Here is a 9,996-nt window from a genome sequence, read left to right on the forward strand (position 1 = left end):
CCAATGATCTCACACATCTATTACATGCATATTAATGCTCCCCATCAAATTCAGTTCCCTCCGGCCTTTGTGTGAGATCAGTGGTCCAAAGTCATTTAACCCCTTAAAAACATCAATTACTTATTCAAATCTGTGAAAATCTGCTGTTTGCCCTCTGTGATGCCAAGTCTGATGCCCAGAACCCATTTAGGCCAGGCTGTAAGGACCTGGGTGTGAGGAGGGGGATCAATATCTGTGTATTCTTAGTGTGAGGTCATTTAACCCCTTAAAAACATCAGTTACTTATTCAAATTGCCAAAATTGGCTGTCTGCCCACTTTGATGCCAGTTATGATGCCCAGAACCCACTTGGGCCATGCTGGAGGGACCTGGTTTTGATGTGGGGCTCCCCGTTCTATATGTCTGCAGTGTGATATCAGTGGCCCAAAGTCATTTTGTGCCAGTTTTTTAATTTTTGTGGCTGTTTAAGTGTATTCACATCAGGGCTCTTCGCTGCTTTGTATGTTATTATTGTGATACTTATTTTTTGTTGTTAAACCTATAAAAAACAAAAGAAAAATTTGCAGAATAAGAAACCAACTTCAGCCTCGTATAAGACGCATTGTGAGCACTGAAGAACTACAACTGCCAGCAACAGCTGCAGGGCACAAGAGTTACACAGGGCATGCTGGGACCTGAGGTCCTCCAACAAGTTTCAGATCACAATGCTGTGGACTTGGTTATTATGAGCTTGCTACACATGCTGAGACTAGTAGTTCCACACGGGCAGCCACTTACCTGCAGCATATCAAAAATGCGGTGGTCCTCTGCGTACACGGCCATCTGCGGTGGGATCCTCAGGGGCTTCGCTGTGGCGTCCATCTCCGCTCTTTTACTGCTCACTATAACGACCTCTACGCTGAAATCCCCGGCCAGGGGGCAGCACAGCTCTCCCTAGTTACAGAGCGAGCGCCGCCGTGTCCTAGCAACCAGTGTCGCCAACAACACAACGTCATCACTCTGCGACGGGACCCGCAGCGTTCCACCTGTGCGCATGGTAACGTCTAGAATGGAGGCGCTCCTGGGAGGGGACGATCTCCCAGGATGGGGCGGGGCCTCCTCCAGTCCACTGAGTCCAGTCAGTGCCGGCCCCATGAGGGGAAGCAGCGCTCTGCTGATGCTGCTGGCGATGACACGTGCAGGAGACCCTGAGAGGACTGGGGGCTGCTCAATGGGGCTGTGTGCACATGGGGATGAGGGCACAGCGTGACTGGTCGGAGAATGGATTTTGATTTAGAAGAAACATGTCTTATGCTACTATATTGGGGCTGTTTGTAAGAGGGCTGCTCAAGGAATTGGGGCATTGGGGGGCTTTCACAGGAAAAGGGTTGATGTTACTAGAGTGGGGTTATATGGTGAAGGTCATATGGGGCTGTGCGGAGAAGGGGGCATGTTGATGATGAGGGGCTGTGCAGAGAAGGACTCGTGATGATGAGGGGCTGTGCAGAGAAGGACTCGTGATGATGAGGGGCTGTGCAGAGAAGGACTCGTGATGATGAGGGGCTGTGCAGAGAAGGACTCGTGATGATGAGGGGCTGTGCAGAGAAGGACTCGTGATGATGAGGGGCTGTGCAGAGAAGGACTCGTGATGATGAGGGGCTGTGCAGAGAAGGACTCGTGATGATGAGGGGCTGTGCAGAGAAGGACTCGTGATGATGAGGGGCTGTGCAGAGAAGGACTCGTGATGATGAGGGGCTGTGCAGAGAAGGACTCGTGATGATGAGGGGCTGTGCAGAGAAGGACTCGTGATGATGAGGGGCTGTGCGGAGAAGGACTCGTGATGATGAGGGGCTGTGCGGAGAAGGACTCGTGATGATGAGGGGCTGTGCGGAGAAGGACTCGTGATGATGAGGGGCTGTGCGGAGAAGGACTCGTGATGATGAGGGGCTGTGCGGAGAAGGACTCGTGATGATGAGGGGCTGTGCGGAGAAGGACTCGTGATGATGAGGGGCTGTGCGGAGAAGGACTCGTGATGATGAGGGGCTGTGCGGAGAAGGACTCGTGATGATGAGGGGCTGTGCGGAGAAGGACTCGTGATGATGAGGGGCTGTGCGGAGAAGGACTCGTGATGATGAGGGGCTGTGCGGAGAAGGACTCGTGATGATGAGGGGCTGTGCGGAGAAGGACTCGTGATGATGAGGGGCTGTGCGGAGAAGGGGGCATGTTGATGAAGGGCTTTGCGGAGAAGGGGGCATGTTGATGAAGGGCTGTGCGGAGAAGGGGGCATGTTGATGAAGGGCTGTGCGGAGAAGGGGGCATGTTGATGAAGGGCTGTGCGGCGAAGGGGGCATGTTGATGAAGGGCTGTGCGGAGAAGGGGCATGTTGATGAAGGGCTGTGCGGAGAAGGGGGGCATGTTGATGAGGGGCTGTGTGATGAAGGGGGCATGTTGATGAGGGGCTGTGCGGAAAAGGGGGCATGGTGACGATTAGGGGTTGAATGGGATGATGATGAGGGCCTGTGCGGAGGAGGTGGGATGACAATGAGGGACTGTGCAGAAGACTGTGATGTTATTCACATGGGGGCTGCATACTGGGTAACTGTTCAGTGCAGGGGTGAGGCTTGAGTGGGTCTGCGCAGGGAAGGGGATAATATTCCTCTCTTTGGACTGCATACTGGGGGTCTGCGGAGAAGGGTTGTTAATGTCAGTCATGTGGGGCTGTATGTCGGGTGGCTGCTCAGGGTAGTGGGTGAAGTTGCTTGCATGGAGCTGCTTGGCTTTGCGGTGAGCGGGTGATGTTACTTGTGTGAGTCTGCATGTGCTGGGGTGGGCTGTGCAGGGAAGGGGTTAATTCCACATGCATGTGGGGGGGATTGGACTGCATAGGGAAAAGGGCGATGTTGGTCACATGGGATGCATGTTGGTGGGGAAGAGGTTGATGACACTGGTTCGCTCTGCTTTTGGTTTGTAAAGCTCATTATCATAGACTATTATGTACTAGATGGAGGCCCGGTAATGTCGCGATGGGGCAGGCTTGAGAATCTCTCCCCCCATGTGCTCACTCACCTATCCACGCTCTCTTTCCCCATGTGCTGACTTCTCCTGTCTGTGCTCTCTTCTTTGACCTGTCTACCCCATGTGCTATCCCCCTTGTCTGCTGTCTTTCAAAAATCAATACTGGCATTACAGCAGGAGATCGCAGAGGATACATTTTGTGAGGTGAAATATTTTACCTGAAAAAAATGAATCCACTGTGATCCCCTGCGGTAATGTCAGTATTGTCTTTTGCTTCCTCCCCTGCCCAGGAGATGTGGTATGCTCCGTACATGGTCAGACACAGGCAATTTTTAAAATGAACTTTCATTTGTGGTAAAACCCCTTTAATGTGACCGGCTTCCTCTGCCTGTAGACACGTCGCGCATCTGCCGCCGGGATCAGCGAATGATTCACTGCACCTGCGTGGAATTCATGCAGGCGCAGCGAATCAGACCGCCGCCATCTTTTTGCAGACAAATAGCTCGGTCACATTAAAACTGTGCATTCGCTCCTCCTCTACAAAGATGGCAGCAGTCAGTTAATCATTCAGCTGATCCCGGTGGCGGCGTGTTTGCGACGGTGTTCCGCTAGTGGTACCGCACAAGAGGCTGCATATGGCATATACAGTGTGTGTTTGTGTGGTGCGTATACAGTGTGTGGTGTGTATGGCGTATACAGTGTGTGTGTGTGTGGTGCGACAGTGTTCCACTGGTGGTACCGCGCAAGAGGCTGCGTACGGCATATACAGTGTGTATGTGGTGCGTACGGCGTATACAGTGTGTGTTTGTGTGGTGCGCATACAGTGTGTGGTGTGTATGGCGTATACAGTGTGTGTGTGGTGCGACAGTGTTCCACTGGTTGTACTACGCAAGAGGCTGCGTAAGGCGTATACAGTGTATGTGGTGCATACGACGTATACAGTGTGTGGTGTGTATGGCGTATACAGTGTGTGTGTGGTGCGACAGTGGTCCGCTGGTGGTACTGCACAAGAGGCTGCGTAAGGCGTATACAGTGTGTGTGTGTGTGGTGCATACGGCGTGTACAGTGTGTGTGTGTGTGGTGCGTACGGCGTATACAGTGTGTGTGTGTGTGGTGCGTACGGCGTATACAGTGTGTGTGTGGTGCGTACGGCGTATACAGTGTGTGTGTGTGGTGCGTACGGCGTATACAGTGTGTGTGTGTGGTGCGTACGGCGTATACAGTGTGTGTGTGTGGTGCGTACGGCGTATACAGTGTGTGTGTGTGGTGCGTACGGCGTATACATTCCTTATAGACAGTACTGTGTGCACAGAAATCATGGACCTCCGTGCAGGAACTCAGATCTAGTCATCTCTGTACTGAGACAGTGAGGCTGCCGTCACACTAGCAGTATTTGGTCAGTATTTTACATCAGTATTTGTAAGCCAAAACCAGGAGTGGGTGATAAATCCAGAAGTGGTGCATATGCTTCTATTATACTTTTCCTCTAATTGTTCCACTCCTGGTTTTGGCTTACAAATACTGCTAGTGTGACGGCAGCCTAAGAATGGCGTTGCTGTACGGAGATTAATTATTTCTAAGGAGACAGTTGCACAAGATTACAGACTCGATACATGAAAACTGGCATTTTCCTTTTTGTAATTTAAAAATGTAAAAGATAAAAATATATATATATTTTTTACTAAAATGCAAAGGAAGTGTGTCATCTATAACGTTAGGCCTTTTAGAGATCATTTCATCTTCTTGCTAAACAGTTCACAATAACAGTAATTTTGACCAGGGGTGTCCAAACTTTTACATGTCACTGTACATCGAGGGGGCAAAGACACCATTGAATCCTCGGTATTTTCACAGGATTTTTTTTATAGCCCAATGTCAAAGGGGTTCTCCACTACTGGACAACACCTTCTTGATCTAAATGTTTGGTGCCAATAAAATAAAAAAAGCCTATACTCACCTCTCACTCATGTTCCAGCGGTATCGGCAACAGGATAATGACCCAAAACACACAGCTAAAATCACCCAAGAATGGCTAAGAGGGAAACACTGGACTATTCTGAAGTGGCTTTCTATGAGCCCTGACCTAAATCCTATTGAGCATCTTTGGAAAGAGCTGAAACATGGCGTCTGGAAAAGGCAACCTTCAAACATGAGACAACTGGAGCAGTTTATTCTTGAGGAGTGGGCCAAAATACCTGTCGAGAGGTGCAGAAGTCTCATTGACAGTTACAGGAATCGTTTAATTGCCTCAAAAGGTTGTGCAACAAAATATTAAGTTAAGGGTAACATCAGTTCTGTCCAGGCCTATTTCATGAGTTTCATTATTATTTTTAATTCTGTGGAAACATGGTTGAAAAGCAATGTCTGACTTTCATTAATTCATTTTCCCAGATTTTTTTTATTTATTACTTTTGTCAGATTCAAGTTATTTCTGTGATCAGTGTGGGTTTTTCTGTCATTAAATGAGGATTACCAACAATTTTGACCACGTGTGTAAATACAGCATGAGCTGCTATGGGATAATCGTCTGCACTTCATGATGGCCAAACTCATGGTATACGCCGGGTCTTGTGGGGTGTTCCCGGTATACAGGGGTTCTTGCAGGATGTTCTTCGATATACGGCGGGTCATGTGAAGTCTTTCCAGTATACGGCAGGTCTTGTGGGGTGTTCCAGGTGTACGTTAGGTCTTGTAGGTTGTTCCTGGTATACGGCAGGTCTTGTGGGGTGTTCCTGGTATACGACAGGTCTTGTAGGGTGTTCCCGGCATACTGCAGGTCTTGTAGGGTTTCCCGGTATACGGCGGGTCTTGTGGGGTGTTCCCAGTATACAATGGGTCTTGTGAGTTGTTACCAGTATACAGCGAGTCTTGTGGAGTTTTTCCAATATATGCCGGGTCTTGTCGGGTGTTCCCGGTATACGGGGGATCTTGTGGGTTGTTACTGGTATACGGCGGGTCTTGTGGGGTGTTCCCAGTACACAGGGGTTCTTGCAGGGTGTTCCCCAATATACGGCAGGTCTTGTGGAGTCTTGTAGGGTGTTCCCGGTATACGGTGGGTCTTATGAGGTGTTCTCAGTATACAGAGGGTCCATGCAGGGTGTTCCAGGTATACGGTAGGTATGGCGAGGTGTCCCTGGTACACAGTCTTGTGGAGTTTTTCCAATATATGCCGGGTCTTGTCGGGTGTTCCCGGTATACGGGGGATCTTGTGGGTTGTTACTGGTATACGGCGGGTCTTGTGGGGTGTTCCCAGTACACAGGGGTTCTTGCAGGGTGTTCCCCAATATACGGCAGGTCTTGTGGAGTCTTGTAGGGTGTTCCCGGTATACGGTGGGTCTTATGAGGTGTTCTCAGTATACAGAGGGTCCATGCAGGGTGTTCCAGGTATACGGTAGGTATGGCGAGGTGTCCCTGGTACACAGAGGGTCTTTTATGGTGTTCCCCGGGTCTTGACACTTCAAACACTTAGTTTGCCAAACTCTCGGTATACGGAGGGTCTTGTGGAATGTTCTTTGTATACGGCGGGTCTTGTGGAGTGTTTCTTGTATACGGTGGATCTTGTGGGGTGTTCTTGGTATTTGGCAGGTCTAGGTCTTGTGGGGTGGGATGTCCCCGGTATATGGTGAGTCTTGTCGAGCGGGGTGTCCCAGGTATATGACAGGTCTTGTCGAGCGGGGTGGCCCAGGTATATGACAGGTCTTGTCGAGTGGGGTGTCCCCGGTATATGTCAGGTCTTGTGGGGAAGATTGGAGCTAGCTGTGTACAATGGTCGGACCACCCATATTAACCCTGTCCATCTCTAAAAGTGCTTACAATTGGTGTGAGATCATCAGAAGTGGACTGTGGAGCAATGGAAGAAAGCGGTATGATTGGTCATGTTCTTCTTGGGTGCACCACTTGCTTGGGAAGGAGATGGCAGCTCGATGCACTATGGGAAGAAGACAGCCTGGTGGGGGCAAAGTGACAGGCCGGTGTTCTGTTGCTCCATGTGGAACATGACGCCTATCTAAACATTATACTGATTTTGCTTCATGGCAGCAGTTCCCTAGTTTCAGGCTACTAGTCCGGAGTGGTCCTGAATGGTTTCTCCGCCATGTCAGCAGCGCCTCTTACTTCCTGATGTGGTAATGTGAGGCACCACTCTGAAATACAGAATATTGCCACCCCACAGTGTCCCCTGCTGGACACACAGCATCAGTATACAGAACGCACAGAATCGGCAGCACTGGGCTGACTTGTCATTATGGACTCAGGATATGCTGGGTGATGAGTCCTTGGGGCTGTGGGGACGTCTCAGCACCAATATTAGTCTTAGCAACAGATATAAGATGTCGTTCAAATGTAATAATGGCTCGAGGACATGATTGAACTGCTGATATTTCCACGGTGGATTTCCCCTTTAAGTCTCGACCGTTGTCAGCCGCTGCGGTCATCATGGGATGATGTGTCAGGTGTTTGCGCTCACGGATTGTGGGCTTCCTCTCGAGATTAGGACTTGTTTGTGTAGTGCTCGTGGTTTCCGTGCCGGCGCTTCCCATTATTATCCGACTCCTTCCCGAGCGTCTGAGGTTACAGCAAATAGTAACGCGGCGGCGTGTGTCGCAATCACGGGAGATCCACAGGGGAGCAAGAAGGGCTCCGAGAAAATATAGGATGATGAGAGTTGTGGGTCCTTGACTAAGACCCATATAACGACCAACATCCTCAGACTGAAAACTCATCCTGATACCACACTTGTCACCGCTGAGGATTTGCTACACTTGTATCCTATCTAGGCAACGGAGCTACACCAAGTGATACATTGAAAACACAAAAGCGCACAGAGGTCAAAAAATACTCTGTTGTAAAAAAAAGTCACAGTAAATAAGCAAGTGCTAGTCAAAAAATGAAAAAATACAGGGTATTTAGTCAATAAGTTTTTTTTGCCAAAAAAAGTATGTTAAGCTGCTCCACCAATCGCCAAGGTATACCCATATTAGAGCAGTCCTGTCTAATGTATATAATCCCTATCTGATGTATTTAAAAACCTGATCATCTGTATAGTACCTGTATGAACAGGGCTCAGAGAGAAAATATCCACGTTGAACATGCGAGATGGAACAGCTACAATGCAAATGACCCACAGAGGAGTGGTGAACTCCCCAGTCTTGTAGAAACAAGAGAACAATTCTAAAACCAAAAACACCCAGTATAATGCAGCCTCCCACACACTCAGTATAATGCAGCCTCCCACACACTCAGTATAATGCAGCCCCCTCACACAGGATAATGCAGCCCCCCACCCACAGTATAATGCAGCCCCCACACACAGTGGCCCATGTGTTTTTGGTTTTACCAAGTGAAACATTGTAGCGAACCCTCCCAACAAGAGATCTGGGGGTGATGTGTTATGTCCAGGTTTGATGCAATTGTAACAAACCCACAGCTGTGACATGTATTCAGGGCCGGTTTTAGAGAAAATGGGGCCCTGGGCAAAAGTTTGAAGTGGGACCCAAATGCTCACATATTCCACATCACACAGATATTTTGGTTGTGTTTACAGGTGCAGAGTTCAGGCCTTTAATCAAGCGTGATCGACAATAATGAAGTCGTTTGACTCTTGTTCCCGAGTTTCTTTACACCGACTGAGGAAGAATGATGGGGACAGATAGTCCTCAATACAGTATAATGCAGGTCCCATATAGTGCATATTGAATAGTGCACTCCCCATGGTCCTTGATAGAGTATACTGAAGCCACACACACATACAGTATAATGCAGCCCCTCCCCACACACACACATACAGTACAATGCAGCCCCCCCACTCAGTATAGTGCAGTTCCCTCCCACTCACAGTATAAGGCAGCCCCTCTCCACACACAGTATACTGCATCTCCCTACACACACAATATAGTGCAGCACCCACACACAGTAAGTTCCCCCACACATACAGTATAGTGCAGTTCCCTCCCACACACAGTATGATGCAGCTCTCCCAATACACAGTACAGTGCAGCTCCCCTCCAACACACAGTATAGTGCAGCTCCCCAATACAAAGTATAGTGTAGCTCCCCCAATACACAGTATAGTGCAGCTACCCCAATACACAGTATAGTGCAGCTCCTCCCAACACACAGTATAGTGCAGCTCCCCAATGCACAGTATAGTGCAGCTCCACCAATACACAGTATAGTGCAGCTCCTCCCAACACACAGTATAGTACAGACACACACACAGTATAATGCATACATTCACACACACCCAATACTCACCCCTCCTCCTTGTTCCCCGCCCTGCTTAAGCCTCTGCTCCGGTCTCATCGGCTCTACTGCTGGCACAGAGTGGCGCACGATGAAGTGACAATATTGCGCACCCGTTGAGTCACAAGCAGAGGGGGAGTGATGGGAGTGGGAGCGTCATGTGACACTCTCCACCATCACTGCTTTCAACTGTATCGGCATCTATGATGCCAATAAGTTGAGTGAGCGATGGGGGGGCCGTGCAGGGGTCCCACAGCAGCCGTGTGGTGTGCCGCTATTAGCAGCACTCCACTGGCTGGGGGCACCTGGAGGATGTTCCCATTCACTGACAGCAAACAGAGATCTAGAACAAGGGACCCTGTGTAGGAGTCTGTGATAAGTTACCAGGATCATCTGGCTGAGGATTAGGGATGTGGTGGTTTAAATGTCATCATACACTCCATGGCTGCAGCTCAAAATACCGCAGCTGCTGCAGAACCTCCTACTAAACAGCTCAGCTGCTGCATAACCTCCTCACACACCGCAGCGGCTGCAAAAAAACTCATAATACACAGCTCCGCTGCTGCAGAACTCCCTAACAGTACGTAGCTGCTGCATAACCTCTTCACACACCTCAGCTGCGGCAGAACCTCATAATAAACAGCTCAGCTGCTACAGAACCTCCTTAGGCTACGTTCACATTTGCGTTGTGCGGTGCAGCGTCGGCAACGCAATGCACAACGCAAACAAGAACGCATGCAAAACACATAGTTTTGTGATGCAT

General features: G+C 49.4%; 1 protein-coding gene across 1 annotated transcript in view; it reads right to left on the reverse strand.

The window, feature by feature from the left end:
• AK8 (adenylate kinase 8) overlaps positions 1-1,049 on the reverse strand; it is a 93,220-nt gene extending 92,171 nt beyond the window's left edge. Inside the window, exon 1 of the mRNA XM_069747587.1 lies at positions 777-1,049. Coding sequence (XP_069603688.1) covers positions 777-860 — 84 coding nt within the window. The 5' untranslated portion in view covers positions 861-1,049. The remainder of the gene's footprint in view (positions 1-776) is intronic.
• Positions 1,050-9,996: the final 8,947 nt, after the last annotated feature.

Source organism: Ranitomeya imitator, chromosome 2, assembly GCF_032444005.1.
Source record: "Ranitomeya imitator isolate aRanImi1 chromosome 2, aRanImi1.pri, whole genome shotgun sequence".
NCBI lineage: Eukaryota > Metazoa > Chordata > Amphibia > Anura > Dendrobatidae > Ranitomeya > Ranitomeya imitator.